We start from the raw sequence: 21,466 nt of genomic DNA on the forward strand, positions 1-21,466 counted from the left end.
AGAGTTCTTGGTCACTCAGAATCCCGTGAACTCGTGAGAAGATTCCGTAGGACTGATCTCAGGATGATGCCGGGACTTATACCCGGCTGGGGTCATCCGAGGTCACCGGGGACTTTGATGTTATAGACTCGACCGGCGTGCGCGACACGGAAGATATCCAGTGTTAAGCACTGCCTCTGTCGGTCGTCCAGGTTTCATGGAACCGTTGTTACATCCGTAACTTTCGTTTTATCTAATCAAAGACCAAGTTTAACTCTGAAGATAAAACTTTGTCGCATTCTCCACTAGTACTTACTGCATAATACAGTGTACATTTGTATATTTGCTTTATGCAAAACAGAGGGCATCAAATCAAATAAAACAAGTGTTGAGACTGACGCCACCGCAGAGTAGAGACTCCAAAGCATGACTCCAAACAGGAGCGTTCTAATAAAACAGTCTTTACTTCCAAACACATTCCGTCACAAAGATGGCTCCTAATGACTGGTAATGCTACTGGATGTTTAATGAGGCAACCATTGGCCATAATACTAGAATAGGGTGATAAATATGAATGCTGTGTTTTTGTCTTGCTGTACTTCCCTCAGGAGGGAAAATGAAACCTGTTCATTCAGCTTTGAATAATTACTCTTAGCCACGAAGGTCACGCTTCATCAACGAGAACATAAAAGAACAATCACATATTGTGACACCTGCATCAAAATGAAAAAGGAATTCATTTTTGAAGACCCTGGAACCTCAAAGCTCATTGGCAAAAAACAGAACGCACAACCTCAACGGTGAAGTCGCTGCATTTTTGGAAACACCCTGCAGCCTTCAGCTTTTTTGGTCCAGGTTTAAAGCACCCTTCAGTTCTTTAAAGCCCCACAAAGATGCTTTGAAGAACCGCTAAGCTGCTCTCGGTATTAGATTTAAAAAATGCGGGATTTCATATGTTATGTAATCCAGCGGCTGATCAAAGTAAACACAAGTCACCCAAATCAAATGCTCATTGAAAGAATTTAGGTGGCTTACCCCAAACATTGGCTTGCCATTTGAAAAACATGCAAACAAGCCAAAGCAACCCATTGCAATAGCAGAGAAGCTGCTGATGAATGTGAGGCTTAAGGTCCTGAGAGAGAGAGTCCCGTCCCTCTGAGAGGCTGTCAGGCCGATGAAAGGAACAACACATGGGATGCAACCGCAAATGCAACTCCCAAATATTGAACGTCAACCTGTTTTTCTTCTTCGATTGAGAGAGCAGTTCGTTCAGCTTTACACCTTAAGCGATAAATGCACTTCTTTATGATATAAGTGTTCCCCTGATCACGGCTGCAGCAAAACACTGTTTAAAACATCCAAATTAGTTCCAGTATTTAATTATTTCTCAGCAAGAGTTCTGTAAAGAGTTCTGGGTTCGATGCATATTTATAAAAGAAGAATGTGCACCTCACACACACTTCAGACTATGATACACACAGTATTCTATAGCCACAATTTATTTTGTGTTAAGGGTCAAATTTATGTACTTTTTATGTTGTCAAAAGATGCATTTATGATCAGAATGGACGGGTAAACATACAGACAACAGACAAACAAACCAATTAAATACATAATTAGTCATTCTCTTAATGAGGACATTTGACAGGTGAGGCAAATGATTGGACTGCAGTGATCAGTCACAGTAAACTATTGGCCATCAGTCCCCACCAGCAGGATTCCTGCTTGCCAGCACGTGAGGGAGATCCCAGACCCGCATGCAGCACCCTGTCACATGTAGCCCCACATCTCTGCCCGCCATGCACTGGCTGAACATGTGTGAATGAGTCCGCCTTCACAGACACCCTCTGATATATTTGTGTCCATTTGTGAGTATCTTATGTTCTGTTTTCTAAATGTTACATCGGAAGTTTGAAAGGCGGGAATGTTTTTTTCCCGTTCTAAATGATGAATGTAGCTGGAGGTTACAACATCATTGGTCAGAGTGAGACTTCATCAGGGTGTGTGTGTGTGTGTGTGTGTGTGTGTGTGTGTGTGTGTGTGTCAACAGGCTGCAGTGGAAGTCCATCCTGGTGCTGTTATTTCAGAAAAGGATTGTGTTACGTCACCAAGATGATGACATTTGGTTGAAAAATCATTTTGTCCACACAGCTGTCCCGACCGAGCCTTTGTGTGTGATTAAAAAATAAAAAAAAGTGAGTGTGGGCCCTAATCACTGGTGTTGAAGACCTGTAACTGAATTTACATTTCCCTTCACTATTCTCAACCCGTCATGTTTCACCAATAAGTCCCTTGTTGGTTCCTGCAGAGACATGTTTATCACGTACAGAACAGGCCAGTATTACCAAATGAGACGACAGCGACAAGTTGTCCACAGCAGCCAAGCTTTCATCCAGGCTCCAAAGGCTGTCTGGAGTTCGTACAAGACCGCTGCATTAGGTAAGAGGCTGGACAGCCTCCAGCTTCTTCTAATCTCAACGCTTAGTAAACATCAGGACCTCGGCCTGCTTCAGAGGAGTCATAGGTGGAAACGGTGATGGTTGTTATTGGGATATATTTTGGTTTGCAATTTAAAACCTAAATGAATCAATTACAATAACTACAAAAGTTTACCACTACATTGGAACTAAATAATGTTAACAACAAATGTAAGCTGCATTGATTACATTGGGTTTGTGTGAAAGTAAGTCTGGTTCACTCTTGTTTAGCTCTGTTTGGTCTCCAGCAGCTGCTCACTGCTGCACTGTTCACCAGCAATGGGCTTGGATCTAGATTGTGTTTTACATCTAAACGGCTAAAGTCAATTTGATTGTTTATTCTGTCTTTAAAGCTGCACTAATTCATATTTAATATTAGAAATGGATTAAAGGACTGTGTGTAGTGTGAAAGCTGTCACTCACAGAGAATTATCACCAGCGCTGCCGTTCCCTGCAGCTCCCTGGATAAATAGCCAGATAGATTCTCTGCTAATCCCCGTGGTGGATAGCTTTTTAGCATCGTCTGTTTCCAGCATCTCCATGAATGCTAATGTTGTCCATGTCTACTGGATCTGAGGAGCGTTGGTCCCATGTCAACTTCATAAGAGGTTTTCAGTTATGAGTTCAGAGGTTGTTCTGCTGCCCTCAAGTGGCCAAAAAAACTAAACAATAAAAGATCAAATCAATCAATTCATGCAGCTTCAAACGCATAAATGAATCAGAGCTTCACAAACAGAGGGAGCTTTAACGTTGTGGTTGAATAAAGCAAACAACAAGCTGTTTCTACAGACTGTGTATAATATGTGTAGTTCAGAGACATGTGCTATACATGTGGTGCTCGCTATTTGGAGTATGTGAGTCGCCGTCTTATAACGGCCTATATTTAGCCCACTGTTGTGCCATATGGATTTGTGTGTGTTATCCTTTTGCAATAAGCTTATCATCTCTTCATCAAATGGTACTCTTCCTATCTGCTTGGCAGCTGTGGAGCATCATGAGAGGGAATATACAGAGCTAATGTTAACAGCAGGAGTCCAATACCCAGGCTTTCCACCAAAACAGAGACATGTTCCACAGGTTGAAAGTGCCTCTAGGTTTTGCCAGGTATGTTTCAACGTTTCACACGTATTGAGAGCAGACAGGATTATGAGGCTACGCTGAGCTGCTGCTGTATTCTACGACATGTTCACATGTATTTAGCTTGGTAGTAGAAACGTGGTTATTGGTTTTTGAACCTCTAGTTCATGTTTCGTGTGGACCTACAGATACAGAGGTGTTGTAGGTTTAGGCGGATCATGTTTTGTATTAATGCTGCCAGGAGATGATATTTTCTGTCAGTATTCAGTAACTTTGACATTTCAGTATTCCTCACATTTAGTAAATTCTACTAAATGTGCAGTTATTTACTGAATTGGATTAGTTTGATACGAATGTCCGTTAGTTCGGAAGCAGCTGTAAGACCTGCTGACCTCCACTAACACCCAGGTTTATTGTACTCTTAACATTTATGCACCTTTAAGGTGAGCAACATCACCTCAAATCTATGGTGGGATGTGAGCGTATTGACATAAAACTGGATTAAACACACACACACACACACACACACACACACACACACACACACACACACACACACACACACACACACACACACACACACACACAAACCGATGGCCTCGGAGCGGCCATGTGTGACTGAGCCTCTGCCGTATAGTGTGATACCTGAGATGACTTAGGAAACGGATGGATGGGAGGTAGTTCAACATAAATGGTCCAACAGTGTTAACCTGATAGAAGTCATTCAATGAGAGCAGAGTTCCCAACCTGTTTGCCTTGTAAGCCTTTAAAACAAGGCGATGTCCACTTGTGACCCCTCAGAGTTTATGTCATAAAGTGTATGTGTTGTGAGCTCAAAGGGGGATTTCTCCTCTATGTTCTTGAGCCAAATGTAGTGCAATAAACATAATCACCACCACGTTTAGAGAATAATAATACAATTACATTTATTCCATAATTCATTGATTGATTGATGGACTATCATTGTTATTGGCAGCCTGTGCAAAGAAAACAAACCCAGCACTCAGAGGCTTAAATGACAACACAAAGTCATGCTGTCTGTTGAGGATTAAAACAGGCTTTCTAAATGAGAACGCAGTAACTCTGGCTGAGCAGATGTTACTGGGCAGGACAAGGACACCTTTTAACATGTGCAAAGGGAAATCAATATATCTTTGTCATTGGGTTATTATTTGTTTTAAATAACAATTATTTTGTTCTAAATATTCATTTATTTGACAAGCTGGGAAATATTTACACAGTCCTTAATGCCATAGACTTTCCTGCCTTTCCCTGTAAATCAACTTCAGCCACAACAAAGAGCCTTATAGTCCACCAGCAGAGAGACCGGTCTGGAGAGACCGGATGAAGGGACCGGTATGAAGGGACCGGTATGAAGGGACCGGTATGAAGGGACCGGTCTGGAGAGACCGGTATGAAGGGACCGGTATGGAGGGACCGGTAGGAAGGGACGGGTATGGAGGGACCCGTATGAAGGGACCGGTATGGAGGGACCGGTATGAAGGGACCGGTATGAAGGGACCGGTCTGGAGAGACCGGTATGAAGGGACCGGTATGGAGGGACCGGTATGAAGAGACCGGGATGAAGGGACGGGTATGGAGGGACGGGTATGAAGGGACCGGCATGAAGGGACCGGTATGTAGGGACCGGTATGGAGGGACCGGTATGAAGGGACCGGTATGAAGAGACCGGTATGAAGGGACCGGTATGGAGGGACCGGCATGAAGGGACCGGTAGGAAGGGACCGGTATGTAGGGACCGGTAGGAAGGGACCGGTATGTAGGGACCGGTATGTAGGGACCGGTAGGAAGGGACCGGTATGTAGAGACCGGTATGTAGGGACCGGTAGGAAGGGACCGGTAGGAAGGGACCGGTATGTAGAGACCGGTAGGAAGGGACCGGTATGTAGGGACCGGTAGGAAGGGACCGGTATGTAGGGACCGGTATGTAGGGACCGGTAGGAAGGGACCGGTAGGAAGGGACCGGTATGTAGAGACCGGTAGGAAGGGACCGGTATGTAGGGACCGGTATGGAGGGACCGGTAGGAAGGGACCGGTATGTAGGGACCGGTATGTAGGGACCGGTACGTAGGGACCGGTAGGAAGGGACCGGTATGTAGGGACCGGTATGTAGGGACCGGTAGGAAGGGACCGGTATGTAGGGACCGGTATGGAGGGACCCGTATGAAGGGACCGGTATGGAGGGACCGGTATGGAGGGACCGGTATGAAGGGACCGGTATGGAGGGACCGGTATGAAGAGACCGGGATGAAGGGACGGGTATGGAGGGACGGGTATGAAGGGACCGGCATGAAGGGACCGGTATGTAGGGACCGGTATGTAGGGACCGGTATGAAGGGACCGGTATGGAGGGACCGGTATGAAGGGACCGGTATGAAGAGACCGGTATGAAGGGACCGGTATGGAGGGACCGGCATGAAGGGACCGGTAGGAAGGGACCGGTATGTAGGGACCGGTAGGAAGGGACCGGTATGTAGGGACCGGTATGTAGGGACCGGTAGGAAGGGACCGGTATGTAGAGACCGGTATGTAGGGACCGGTAGGAAGGGACCGGTAGGAAGGGACCGGTATGTAGAGACCGGTAGGAAGGGACCGGTATGTAGGGACCGGTATGGAGGGACCGGTAGGAAGGGACCGGTATGTAGGGACCGGTATGTAGGGACCGGTAGGAAGGGACCGGTAGGAAGGGACCGGTATGTAGAGACCGGTAGGAAGGGACCGGTATGTAGGGACCGGTATGGAGGGACCGGTATGTAGGGACCGGTATGTAGGGACCGGTACGTAGGGACCGGTAGGAAGGGACCGGTATGTAGGGACCGGTATGTAGGGACCGGTAGGAAGGGACCGGTATGTAGGGACCGGTATGGAGGGACCGGTATGGAGGGACCGGTATGTAGGGACCGGTAGGAAGGGACCGGTAGGAAGGGACCGGCATGAAGGGACCGGTAGGAAGGGACCGGTATGGAGGGACCGGTATGTAGGGACCGGTATGGAGGGACCGGCATGAAGGGACCGGTAGGAAGGGACCGGTAGGAAGGGACCGGTAGGGAGGGACCGGCATGAAGGGACCGGCATGGAGGGACCGGTACGAAGGGGCCGGCACAAAGGGGCCACCATGAGGACCGACATCCCGCCCTGGGGCCCTCTGAGCCCTCCCTAATTTCTCGGGACTTTGGTTACGTAAGAGATTAAAGTGTGGTGAAGGTGGAGATGTTTGCAGCGGACAGAGCGCTTAGCGGCTGAGAGCAGACAGACATCATGTGGCTGCTCGCGGTGGGCTGAAGGCAGGGAGCTCCGACCGACCGACCGACCGACCGACCGGAGAAGCTGCTCCGGAGTCAAGATGCCAACCTTCTCAGTCATGTATAAAGGAGCTGTCATCATTAGCAGGTAAAAGCCGCCGTGCTCCTCTGGGTGCGCGTTACTGGAGAGGTGGAGACGGTCCTGTACGAGGAGACGCTCGCGCGCTCTGCTGCTCGGTACGACAGTGACGGTTGTGTGTTGTGTGTGGTGTGTTGATATCAGAGGAGCTTCGTGTGAGGTGTTGTCCCCGGTGTCCTGCTGGGAGCAACACGTTGACCCGCTAGAGCTCGTGACCGTGTCTCTCTGGAGCTCTCCGTCCGTCGTCGCGCCGCTCGCGCGCCTCGCGCCACGGGAAGCTGCTCTGTTGGCTCTGTTGGGTCTGTTGGTTCTGTTGGTTCTGTTGGGTCGCCTTCACAATGATTCTGTATTGGATCCATTCTTCACATACAGAATTCATTCCAGTGACTATGTATTTAAAAGAGTCAGTGAGGGTTGCATCGCGGTCTGGATAATGATCTCTTCATATTGAGTATAGTGCTCTGCTCCCGTTATCTCAATCATCTTCTAGCACATGGTATTTTCACATGTTGATGGTCAACCTATAAAGTTTATTTCAGAGTCCTTTCAACCACCATAAAATCGTCAACATCAGCGCAATGTTATGTGTTATATTATCTTTAGGCTTCATAGTTATCAGGGCTAATGTTTTTTTATTTTTTTATCATCAATTAATCCAGCAGTTTATTCAAATGTCAAATCACAGTCAAATGTTTGACAGTGTTGTTTGGAAATGTACTTTCTTGATTCAGATATTAATGGATTCAAAACAGATCAATTCAATTTATTTTGTATTGTCTAAAATCACAAATTACAGATTTGCCTCAGAGATGGTTACAGACTGTGCCGCTTGCAGACACACAGTCTGTTGATCTCTAATTGTTGCTGCTGGTCCTCCAGGCCAACACCAGGAGCAGGGACACGTGATGTAGCTCATGGATTACTTTATATTGTGTTCATTATATACAAATCCTTCATTCCATCATTTAACTCTTGCACACATCTTGTACAAACTTCTTGTACGGATACAAGCGGCCGAAATGAGCTTCCTCCGCAGGGTGGCCGGGCTCACCCTTAGAGATAGGGTAAGGAGCTCGGACATCAGGAGGAGCTTGGAGTCGAGTCGCTGCTCCTTCGTGTCGAAAGGAGTCAGCTGAGGTGGTTCGGGCATCTAGTCAGGATGCCTCCTGGACGCCTCCCATTAGAGGTTTTCCAGGCACGTCCAACTGGTAGGAGACCCCGGGGAAGACCGAGGACACGCTGGAGGGATTATATCTCCCGGCTGGCCTTGGAACGCCTCGGGATCCCCCAGAATGAGCTGGAAAGTGTTGCGGGTGAGAGGGAAGCCTGGGTCGGCCTGCTGGACCTGCTGCCACCGCGACCCGACCCCGGATAAGCGGCTGATAATGGATGGATGGATGGATGGATGGATGGATGGACACATCTTGTATTGGGTGTAAAAGATGTTTCCTGATGGAGGCATTTGGAATCTTGACCCATGACAATATTCTCAGCCAACATGCAGCAGACACTATTGTGCAATGAGAACAGAAGCTGGATCCGTGTCTTCAGTAAATCAGGTTTCAATAAAGAAGCCGGACCACAAACTTAAAAATAGGCGTTAAGGAGGAAATCTGGGCTCTTCTTTGTGTTTACTAGTGATAATCATCCTGATTAAATGGAATGAATATAGTGGAAGATCTCAGAGAGTATATACTGGTTAAACAAAAAACAAATGGTTATAATGGTTTACATATCGTTAATCTGAAAAAAAGTTGTGAGAATCATAACATGGGAATTCAAAGTGAACTGAAGTCGTCTCTGATGAGGATCTGAGGATTATGTTCTTTTAACTTGTGCTTTCCCACACGAGCAAGACGTCATGAGCACAGCGTGTTCTGTACAAAGCAACATGCGAAAATATAAAACAATGCTGTAACAATTAAAACAAACATGTATATACATACATATACATATATATATGTATGTATTTACATATATATATATATATATATATATATATATATATATATATATATATATATATATATATATATATACACATATCAAGTCAGCAAGTATTTGCTAACATGTATTGTGTATATATATATATATATATATATATATATATATATATATATATATATATATATATATATGCTTTTATTCAGATCAAACACAACATATTTGTGTGAATAAATTGCATATTTTATTAAAACATTTGAACCCATCTATCTCTGTCAGCATACGAATCTTCCCTTTTATTCGCCGTGCAGAGCTTTTCTTTTGTCAGCAGTTTGAATTTCTAAAAATTTCAGCTGCCGATAGAAATAACCGATAAAATAATGACTTTAGCTCAAGTGAATAATAGTTCATGAGGTCAGTGTCATAAGTCTGTTCCAACAGCAATATGGATATTAATCGAATGATCCATTTGGTTTTCTAGATTTTCATTTGGTTTCCGTCCCCAGTGTGAAAAGGCTTAAACTAATCTGAGGCCTTTCCACAGCAGACATGTTGACTGGCCATTGCAGGAAAAGGTGAAACTCACATCGGCTCAGTTTCCTGAAGTGTCCCATGAAGTGCCCCATGAAATGTCCCATGAAGTGCCCCATGAAGTGTCCCATGAAGTGCCCCATGAAGTGTCCCATGAAGTGTCCTATGAAGTGCCCCATGAAGTGTCCCATGAAGTGCCCCATGAAGTGCCCCATGAAGTGTCCCATGAAGTGCCCCATGAAGTGTCCCATGAAGTGCCCCATGAAGTGTCCCATGAAGTGTCCTATGAAGTGTCCCATGAAGTGTCCTATGAAGTGTCCCATGAAGTGCCCCATGAAGTGTCCCATGAAGTGTCCTATGAAGTGTCCCATGAAGTGTCCTATGAAGTGCCCCATGAAGTGCCCCATGAAGTGTCCCATGAAGTGCCCCATGAAGTGTCCCATGAAGTGCCCCATGAAGTGCCCCATGAAGTGTCCCATGAAGTGCCCCATGAAGTGCCCCATGAAGTGTCCCATGAAGTGCCCCATGAAGTGTCCCATGAAGTGTCCCAGTGAGCCAGCAGCACAGGCCTCCCCGAAGTGGAACGCAGCCTTCATTAAAGTTCCTTACACCTGCTTCCCTTATGCGAGCGGTCCACACGCCCACGTGATGACGCTCTGTTGATATGCTGATGGCGTCTGCTCTGTTGTCGTGGAGATGACTTAGTTGTGATCACGTGACCAATGAAACTTGAGCTAACCTTTTTGTTTTTGTCAAGAATACATAATTGTTTACAATAAAACATTTGAATATGTGCTCTTTGCTTGCACACAGTCAGTCAGAATTGGACGTGCCCATAAGAGGAAGCTTACTGCTTTGACTCTTGAAGCATCTCCCAGTATAATAATAATAATAATAATAATACCCACTCCTTCCTGTCTTCAGACTTCATGAAGCTGCTTTCCTTCCGCTCAGTGTTCTCATGTGAAGCTCAGTGTCCTCGTTTAGCCCATCGCTTCATGACAGGTCTCAGGTTGCTGTGATCCCGCTGCATATGAAATATGAAATAGTGATAATCCTCCTTGTCGTTTGGGTGGCAGCCAGACAGGGAAGTGTGAACTTCATTGATGAGAATACATTTCAAAACTATGATCATGATACTCTCTAAAAGTGTTGCCATCGTCTTTACAGGTAAACATTGATAGAAGTGTGCACTCGTTTATGCTTTATGTATCTTACATCATCTTCTGCAGTGTTCAAATGTGTGTTCTTTATTAATTTAGTTCATGTTAGATGGGTTAGGTGTGTGTCATAATTCACTTCTACAATTCAAAGTCCTCATATCAGACTATAAACCAATGTTTAGTTCAAATCAAAATATCTTAAAATGTGCAAATCTGTAAAGTGTCTGTTAAGGGAAACCAAGTACAGAAGTAGTTTGTGATCTCTTTATTTTCTCCTCTCTTCTGTCTCTTGCTCCCTGTTTTCTCCCTCCTCCTCATCCCTCATCTCTAACAGGACGCTGATGGGTCCATACGGAGTAGACAGAGCTGTTCATTCCATGGAGTTTACTGACTGTGAGAACGGCCTGGGTAAGTCTGTTTCTCTCTTCAGCAAACATGGACAGAAGGAAATCCTTCTAGAATAAACCTGTAGCTACTAATGTCCTGTCTATAGTTCACTCCACATGAAGCATTCACTGGGTTAGAGGCAGTGTACACAGGCCTATCACACGCTAACTCACTTACAGTAGACACAACTTATCCAATTGTGTTTGGACTGTGGGAGAAAACTGGAGCAAGAAGAGGAAACCCTCACTGAAGCAGAGAGAACATGTAATAAAACACTTAACCTCACTGAAGCAGAGAGAACATGTAATGAAACACTTAAAATAAAACACTTAACCTCACTGAAGCAGAGAAAACATGTAATAAAACACTTAAAATAAAACACTTAACCTCACTGAAGCAGAGAGAACATGTAATAAAACACTTAACCTCACTGAAGCAGAGAGAACATGTAATAAAGCACTTAAAATAAAGCACTTAACCTCACTGAAGCAGAGAGAACATGTAATAAAGCACTTAAAATAAAACACTTAACCTCACTGAAGCAGAGAGAACATGTATTGAAACACTTAAAATAAAACACTTAACCTCACTGAAGCAGAGAGAACATGTAATGAAACACTTAAAATAAAACACTTAACCTCACTGGAGCAGAGAGAACATGTAATGAAACACTTAAAATAAAACACTTAACCTCACTGGAGCAGAGAGAACATGTAATAAAACACTTAAAATAAAACACTTAACCTCACTGGAGCAGAGAGAACATGTAATAAAACACTTAACCTCACTGAAGTAGAGAGAACATGTAATAAAACACTTAACCTCACTGGAGCAGAGAGAACATGTAATAAAACACTTAACCTCACTGAAGTAGAGAGAACATGTAATAAAACACTTAACTTCACTGAAGCAGAGAGAACATGTAATGAAACACTTAAAATAAAACACTTAACCTCACTGAAGCAGAGAGAACATGTAATAAAGCACTTAAAATAAAACACTTAACCTCACTGAAGCAGAGAGAACATGTAATGAAACACTTAAAATAAAACACTTAACCTCACTGGAGCAGAGAGAACATGTAATGAAACACTTAAAATAAAACACTTAACCTCACTGGAGCAGAGAGAACATGTAATAAAACACTTAAAATAAAACACTTAACCTCACTGGAGCAGAGAGAACATGTAATAAAACACTTAACCTCACTGAAGTAGAGAGAACATGTAATAAAACACTTAACTTCACTGAAGTAGAGAGAACATGTAATAAAACACTTAACTTCACTGAAGCAGAGAGAACATGTAATGAAACACTTAAAATAAAACACTTAACCTCACTGGAGCAGAGAGAACATGTAATAAAACACTTAACTTCACTGAAGCAGAGAGAACATGTAATAAAACACTTAACTTCACTGAAGCAGAGAGAACATGTAATAAAACACTTAAAATAAAACACTTAACTTCACTGAAGCAGAGAGAACATGTAATAAAACACTTAAAATAAAACACTTAACTTCACTGAAGCAGAGAGAACATGTAATGAAACACTTAAAATAAAACACTTAACTTCAGTGAAGCAGAGAGAACATGTAATGAAACACTTAAAATAAAACACTTAACCTCACTGAAGCAGAGAGAACATGTAATAAAGCACTTAAAATAAAACACTTAACCTCACTGAAGCAGAGAGAACATGTAATAAAGCACTTAAAATAAAACACTTAACCTCACTGAAGCAGAGAGAACATGTAATAAAACACTTAAAATAAAACACTTAACCTCACTGAAGCAGAGAGAACATGTAATGAAACACTTAAAATAAAACACTTAACCTCACTGAAGCAGAGAGAACATGTAATAAAACACTTAACCTCACTGAAGCAGAGAGAACATGTAATGAAACACTTAAAATGAAACACTTAACCTCACTGAAGCAGAGAGAACATGTAATGAAACACTTAAAATAAAACACTTAACTTCACTGAAGCAGAGAGAACATGTAACCTCACGTAAAATGAAGCGTTGGCCTGTATTTTATTGTCACACTAAATAAAACCTGCTGTGGGGTCAGACTGCATTACTTACTAGTTAGACAAACCTACACAACAACCAACACAATGAATAACAAACACAACAGTCACACTAGTCGAGACAGGACAATGTGGATCTGGAGGTTAAGTTTCAATGAAAAGCATCGGAGTTACAGAAATGGTGGGAGTTCAGATGAAGGCATGTTTTTGTTCAGATGACTTAACTCAAATGCTCCGAAGCAGTATTCATTAACTGGTGGCCCCCTTGGGTGCAGCAGAGCCAGCTGTTACAAAGCTGCTCTGGTGAGAGGGTTTGCAAACAGTTGCTCATTTAAAGGTATTATGTCATCACATGTTTGTGAACACAGCATTTAGAGTCAGCCCTCGGAGAGAGAGAGAGGGGGGCGAGAGAGATAGCATGTGAATGAAGAGAGATTAAAGCTGTCAATTCATGGAATAAAACTTTATTTTCTGATTGTTTCATGGCGGATACATTATAAAGCACTGATAAACACATCCACATCTCCTCACAAACGCTGTGGGGTGCGGCGCTGTGGGGTGCGACAGTGTGGGGTGCGGCGCTGTGGGGTGCGGCGCTGTGGGGTGTGACAGTGTGGGGTGCGACAGTGTGGGGTGCGGCGTTGTGGGGTGTGACAGTGTGGGGTGTGACAGTGTGGGGTGCGACAGTGTGGGGTGCGGTGTTGTGGGTGTGACAGTGTGGGGTGCGACAGTGTGGGGTGCGACAGTGTGGGGTGCGGCGTTGTGGGGTGTGACAGTGTGGGGTGTGACAGTGTGGGGTGCGACAGTGTGGGGTGCGACAGTGTGGGGTGTGACAGTGTGGGGTGCGACAGTGTGGGGTGCGGCGATGTGGGGTGCGACAGTGTGGGGTGCGACAGTGTGGGGTGCGACAGTGTGGGGTGCGACAGTGTGGGGTGCGACAGTTTGGGGTGCGACAGAGTGGGGTGCGACAGTGTGGGGTGCGACAGTGGGGGTTGCGGCGCTGTGGGGTGCGACAGTGTGGGGTGCGGCGCTGTGGGGTGCGACAGTGTGGGGTGCGACAGTGTGGGGTGCGGCGCTGTGGGGTGCGACAGAGTGGGGTGCGACGAGTTTACCGGCTCATCTCTCTGCCAGGGGGTTTGTCTGCTGCTGGAAACAGAAAGATGTGACTGATCCAACACACTCAAGTTGTTAAAACAAAAACAATGCTGGTTTCACATGTGAGAGGCCTGAGTTGGGCAAGTGTCCCATGCTCATTGCATACAGGATACAGCATACGCTGAAGGCTGGTTCAGTTCTCTGAGTGACACACATTACACATAGTCACATGGTCACATCTGATTTAGACATCATTGCACTGTTGCTGTCGTTGATTGTTGTTTGTCTCGTCTAATGTCTAATGTCTAATGTATGCACCTTCCGCCTAACTAAATTCCTCGTTTGTGCAAACATTCCTGGCAATAAACGGTTTCTGATTCTGATTCTGATGGTCCATTCGTCATGGTTCTGGTGGCCATTGTCTTTTTCCCCACTCAACACCCATGTGCTCCTGCTGTTGTTAGTTTGTAAGTTAGTTGGGTATAAGTGGTGTGGCAAAAGTAAAAGTCTACTATGTTAGATCGTTCATTAATGCAGAAATACATTTATTTATTCATTTAAATCCAAATCCCATGCTCAGCTAATACTAACAACATAATGTATGCCGCCCTGCTCAATCATCCTCCGCTATCTGGCAATGGAGTCTGACTTTGAATAGCTGAAATAATTGAAGTCCCACTTTTTAAGGGATTTTCTCTGCAGTGTAGGTATCCTTGTTAAGTATCAGAACGGTAGCCGAGCAGGAGAAGTAGGTCACGAGGCAAAGCCCTAACCCACTTAACTCAGCTGGGTTAAGCATGCAGGGAGCTGCTGTTGTTTTTATCCGTAGCATCACACTGGTGGAGCTCGTGTCTACAAGTGAAGCCCCGCCCACCGCGTGGGGAAACAATCGGCACCACAATATGAAACTAAACCAGAGGCCTGTTAGATTTCAGCACGTCAAAGGATGACTTGGCTGATACTAAAATGATGATGGGATGGTACAGGCTTGCTGTTGTGATAGCTATGTTTTAGCAAGTTTCTATAGTTAGCAATATACTGCATGCATAGCTTTCTGACGTATACACGTTCCACTATAACTGAGTAGACTATAAGACTGTGAAGAATGGATTCTATACCAGTGCTGAATTATGAATATAATGGCATCTGATGGGCTTTCATAGGCTTAAAATAACAATTCAGAACGACTGCCCTCAGACATGCATGCATTATGTAATTCATATACGGTATATGTCATCGTAATGAGCAGTCGATGTGCAATATTAAGCAAATTTAAATGGTGGGATTCATTGTGTCTCTCCATCTATACTGTACTTTAATGCATCAGACACATTCACTCACCCATCAATATCAATCACAGCTTTATAATAAGTACACATTATCTGGCATTAGTAAAGCATGAATAAACACTGAATTCATCATTGTTGTTTTTTTTCTTCTGCTAGCTTTGAGGCACTGCTTATAAATGCTTTATAAAGCATAGATAGTCTTCACTTTAGATGAGGTCACAGAACATGCTTAACTAATACTTAACTAACGACTATTAACTACTTGAATTATTCATTTTTTATCATTCACTAACACTTTACAAATGATCTTATTAATCATCTATAAGTCCTGAATACTTCATTTACAAATGGGGAATCCATCATTTATAAATCAAAGCTTATTAATCAAGAATGAAACATGTATAACTGTGTTTATGAATTGCATACTAATGAGTTACTAATGAGTGTTCATGTTGGAATAATGCTTTATAAATGATGAATTATGTGTTTATTCATGCTTTACTAATGCTAAATAGTGTGTAGTTATTATAAAGTGCTACCCAATTACACCGTTACAGTTTGACACATCACAGTTGTCTTAGGTGTCAGAATTGCTGAGGTGTGTGTGTGTGTGTGTGTGTGTGTGTGTGTGTGTACCTGTGTTTAAGCAGCACACAGGTAAGAAGCAAAGCAGCTTATAGTTGTCCAACCTGAGCATGTGCAAGTGTACATGCTGTTCTGAAACATAAAGCCTAAAGACCACCGCACTGAACTCCTGACGCCTCCCGGCAGCAGAGTGTCTGTTGTCCACCTGCAGCCTGCAGACCGCTGTCCTGTGTCCTAGCACAGCACATGCTAATCTCTTTGTTAATGCATCTGAAAGCTGCACCACCTCAGCATGGCGCACAGGGAACATCGCCAGTGGGCGTCAAACAAGCACTTTTCAGTCTGAATCGACACTTTGATGAAGTCAAAGTTGATGGAGAAAGTGTTTCTGACCAGATAATTGATTTATGATGCAAATTCAGAAAATGTACTTCAGGAATGTACTGTTGTTTGTCGTCGTGTTTTCTGTGTTACAAAGGGCTCCTGCTGAATGTGGTTGTGCATCCCTGTGTTGCATAATGACAATAAATGATCCTTGAACCCTTGAAACCCTTGAGTGGTTAGAACATGTGCTCTATAAATACAGTCCATTTTACATGTATCATCTAGGTTATTATAAACCATTTTTAGAAGCAACTGTGCCTTTTCCATCACATGTAATGCTGTGATCTTTACAAGGTCTCAGAGTGTTGGAACTTGTAATCCGTGCGAGGCAAACATGCCCTTGATGATTCTTGAGCAGGATATAATGATTTGGAAAACAGAATGTGCCTCTGAAGAGGGAGAGAGGCATGTCTTTTATATTATGCATTAGTATGATGTTTTTCTTATCTGAAGATAGGCTCGGGGAGGACAGGGCTTTGAGGCTGAGGAGAACAAAAGAACGAGAGACTCTTTTCCTCAGAGAAGCGTGAAGGGAGGGAGAACTGAGACGGGGAACTTCATAACCCCATTCTTCCAAGAGACGGTAATTAACGCACCACTTGGCTTCAGACCCAATTAGTGTTACCATGTTGTCTCTGTGGTGAGAGGCCAACAGCAGCCTCACACTGAGGGAGCCCTGGTCCAATGGTTAAGAAGAGGCTATTTACTTCTAGCACAGTGGTGGAACGCTAGCAGAACAGAGCGGTTACCGGTCTTGGCTCACTGGATCAGAATCAGAACCGTTTATTGCCAAATCCATTACACATATAAGGAATTTCAGCTGAGGCACTGAAAACGCAGGTAGAAAATCCCTGGCCCGCCACTGGAATATAGTGATCACTTTTCAATAATGTGTAGTAAATGAAAAAACTATTTAGTGAAATCTAAATCTTGTGTTGCAAACAGCATTGGCATCGTCATCTCGTGGCCATCCACACACTCACATGTTTGGATTCATTTATTTATTCTTGACACAAAGGGTTAACAGAAGTCCCACCCTTCTGTAGGCTCTGCAGTTCATGTCAGATTTCCCTCTTGATATCCCGGTAGTAACACCAGATGGATGTATTGTACATCTTAAATCATATGATACTTACTACAGGTGCAAATGGCTTCGTTCAGTTCAATGATGTTCCATCACATTGTGTTGTTTGTTATACTTTCTACACAATATTCAGAGCATCAATACAGCGGCAAACAACTATTATCTATGTACATATATAGTTATTATAGTTATTAGTCTACCTTAGCAGAATGTTTGTTTTTGATGACATTAGTTGAATGACACTAAAATATTGTTGTTATTTATCTAGATCAATCATCATTTTGGGATACAGGGGACTGGGGGATTGGGTGTAATGGCACAAAAAAGATGACTGATTAGACGTATATGCAGTTCTAGGATTGAACCTAGTTGGTGTTAAGTTATCTCTGCCAGTTGTAAGTAAGCCTGAGAGAGGTTGCGCGTTAACTTCTCTATTCACCCACCTGTGATCACTCGTTGTGTCGCAGCAAACTGCATCATAATGTGGGTCTCCATTTAGGGCTGCATGCTGTCGGACCGCTCATAGTTACGGTGACTCACACTTCCTTAAAACCGCTCCTATCACCTGTTTGATTCTGCCAACGACTGCATGCTGCCTCCTCCCTCAGCTAGACTCCTCACAGGCCTCCTCTGCTCTCAGCTGTGCATCAGCTAGTGATACCCAGCTGAGAGCTGCTACTCTGCAGCCAGAGACTTGTCTGTATGCTAACCGCTAACAGAACTATGTACACAGTGATGAGCAGCCAGACAGCTTGGTGAGTTTCACTTTGGGTTTGGCCCGGTTGTATGAAGTGTCGCATACGATGACTTTGAGCCCGTTGCTTGTGCCTCAGCGCTTGTTTCTGGGTTTGAATGAATGAGTTTGACGAGGCTCTGCAGCTGTGGTTGTCTTCATCCAATCCAACATCACAGCAGTGGTCTTTGTAGCTTGTAATGTGTCTGTTCAGACAACACGTTCTCACACCAATGCATTCAATAATGCAGCTTGGTCAGTGGCAGCCAGCTTCAAACACTCTGCATCTGGTCTGCACGTCTCAGGGAGGCTGTCAGCAGAGCTCTCTACAAGCGGAGCCTCTTTTAGGAATACACTTGTCTCCACAGGACGTTTGGTTGAGGCAACAAAACCACTGAGCTAGGTTCAGGAAAAGAGCGTGGTTGACAGTAACTTGACGAGTGACTGTGACTCAGTGGTGGAGGGGGTCGTCCTTCAATCAAGAGGATCGGTGGTCTGATCCCCGGCTCCGCTTCGTGTCGATTTGTCCTTTTTTCTTAACCCCAAATTGCTCCCGCCGGCTGTTCCTGTGGTGTAAGAATGAGTGTGAATGTGAGTTAGTCCTGATGAGAGGAGGCACCTTCATGGTAGCTCCTCCCATCAGGGTGTGAATGGGTGAATGATGACATGTAGTGTTAAAGAGCTTTGAGTGGTCGGAAGATCTTTACAAGTCCATTTACCATTTGACTGACCAACAACTCAGACAGTTAGGTTTAAGTAGGCTTGAGTTTACTTATATGACCCTCCCAGTCCTCTTCTGTCAGCAGTATGCACATTCAATCGCAGCTGCCGCTAAATGACCTTCCACTCACTCCCCTGAGATCACAATATTGAAATTCCCATCTGTGCCAAGTTATTATTATTAATGTATGTACTGTAATTAGCATTTGATCCATCTGGAGTTCTTCAGCTCTTCATAGTGGAGCTTGAAATAGTGATTTTCAGTAATGTAGTGCTGATGTAAGCGGAGTTTAGACCCGGCTTAGTGAAGCCGGAGTGCCAGAAATGACCGTATCACGTCCTGCGTGTGCAAAGGCTCTGCAAGTGGTCGCGCCGCTTTGTTTAGCAGCCAAATCAAATAGTTTCTTCAGAATGCATTTAATACTCGACTTGTTTCTTTACCGGGTTTAAAGGAAATACAGTAATCCATGAGGTTATGGCTTTTTGCCGGTTACTTCATAGTTCATTTTGTTTGTATGTCATACAATGACAAAGTGACGTTTCTTCTCAACAGGGATCAAAGTGATTGGTGGAGTGAAGGAGCAAACTGGAGAGGAGTTTGGAGTCTACGTCAAACGGATTTTACCAGGAGGCCTTGCATCGAGTGATGGTGAGTAGCGTATATCACCGTGGTACGTTTTACTTGATTGTCTTCAATTCAAAGATCACCATTCTCCAAAGAAGACAGAAGTGCAGAAAATACCCGGTGGCAGTAAAAGGCTGCCGTGGATCGGCTCAGGGTGCCGTGTCCTGTGAGCTCTCCTCACTGCCATCCTGTGTTTGTGGTTCAAATCAAACAGTGTCACTCAGAGACGATTGGGCGTCCCATTCACCGCCAAGCATTGTGTTCACTCACTCACACAGGAACTGCTGTGTATCTGTGAGATTAAGCTGCGAAGATCACACTTGATAGAAACAGTATTTCTTAAAATTATGATTTAGATTATTCCTCAAACAACTGAATAGGTGTTGCAGAGTTCCAATTTAAAGTGGGATTATCTGACGTTCACTCTATTTATTCGCTTTTATGTTGAACACAGAAAATACGTTTTGTTATTGGCTACGCAGTTATGTTGTTGTGGGTTTTTTAAATCTGAATATTTAAAGGGGACATTTTCAGGTTCATACTTGTATTTGAGATTTCTACTGGAAACGTGTTTCATGCTTCAATATTCAAAAGACTGAATCTGAATCTGTCTGTAATGCTTTTAGTTTGTTTTACTGGGTTTACTCTTTAAGCCCAGTCTGCTCTGATTGGCTTGCAGGAAAATGTGGAGCACCTTTGTGAAGGTAGTTTTCAAGCCGTGGGCGATATATCCTCCTGAGCCTGATGAAGGGAAGCCAAATGATCCAGACAAGCACAAAGAAACTAGCTGGGTTGCTTATTCCATGTGCCGCTGTGGGTTGGGTATGATTAAGATGAGAGGACGTCTTCTTACAAAGCACAACGTGTAGAGCACAACAGAGGAGGCACATCTTTAAACACGTATAGCCAGTATTGAACACTTTGGTCAAGCGATGTTTATGTGTGGGATGGTGACAAAGAAGGAGAATGATTATCTCACTCCCGTCGTTGGAGAACAAGAGTGTGTGTGTGTGTGTGTGTGTGTGTGTGTGTGTGTGTGTGTTTCATGGCGCTTTACTGAAACAAGGTTTTGAAACCTGGATTCTTCCCTTCTTCTTCTTCTCTTAAAAAGGTGTATGTGAGAAACGTTGTCGTCAACACAAAGATCATTGATTGAATGGCTTGTGAAAATCCCTAAGGGGAAGTTTTTGAAACTTTTAGAATTCTTTATTGAGTTCATTTACTTCTGGAAACGGGCGTAACAAAAGTCTACCCGCTGCTCCTGTAGGTGTGATCTTGAGTAAAGTAGCTGTACACTGAATACATTTTGTGGTCAGTCAGCGGCAATAAATCAGGTGCAGCAGCTATTTGTAGAAATGTCCATTCTCTCCTCCCACATTTTACAAGAACGCCTTCAAATACATATTGCATGAAACCAAACACAATTGTCTTTCACGTTACCTGCACAAAACCTTGGCTGTCCTTTAGTGCACAAGGACACATGTAATTCGACAGCGCCTAAAAGAGACACCCCTATGTGTCTCATGAACTCATTAGGAATAGAAGGACACAGTGCAGCTGGAGTGACAGAACAAACTTCTCAGTACATATGAATTCATTGCACCACAACACTGGCATGGCCTACTTCCTCTCTGTGAATGATGGATATAGGGCGCATAGCAACCGTTTGTACTCAAATCATTACAGCTTGACATTCTTTGATTTTTTTTATTAAGCAGTTAGAACAGCAGAGCTTTTCACAAAGTAGCTCACTTCATCACTGCTCAATAACAGATCTGATTGTCAGTTCATTCCATACAAATTAAAGAACTGCAATTTTCGAAATAATGATCTAATTTACATAATTCCCTCGTTCTCTTTTTTGAATGGGTTTCTGGTTCGATGCCTCAAATAAGAACTGGTTAACAGAGTTTAAAATATTGTAACGCTTTGTTCTTCGACACAAAACACGCCAGT

At 43.8% G+C, this 21,466-nt stretch overlaps 1 protein-coding gene across 1 annotated transcript in view; it reads left to right on the forward strand.

Annotated features, from left to right (window-relative positions):
• The window catches only part of LOC306750077 (syntaxin-binding protein 4), a gene marked incomplete at both ends in the record, with an annotated part of 69,191 nt that overhangs the window by 17,416 nt on the left and 30,309 nt on the right, over positions 1–21,466 (forward strand). The window contains 2 exons of the mRNA XM_079233468.1: positions 10,908–10,981; positions 19,439–19,534. Coding sequence (XP_079089594.1) covers positions 10,908–10,981; positions 19,439–19,534 — 170 coding nt within the window. The remainder of the gene's footprint in view (positions 1–10,907; positions 10,982–19,438; positions 19,535–21,466) is intronic.

Source organism: Taurulus bubalis (genome assembly GCF_910589615.1).
Source record: "Taurulus bubalis genome assembly, chromosome: 17".
NCBI classification, from domain to species: domain Eukaryota; kingdom Metazoa; phylum Chordata; class Actinopteri; order Perciformes; family Cottidae; genus Taurulus; species Taurulus bubalis.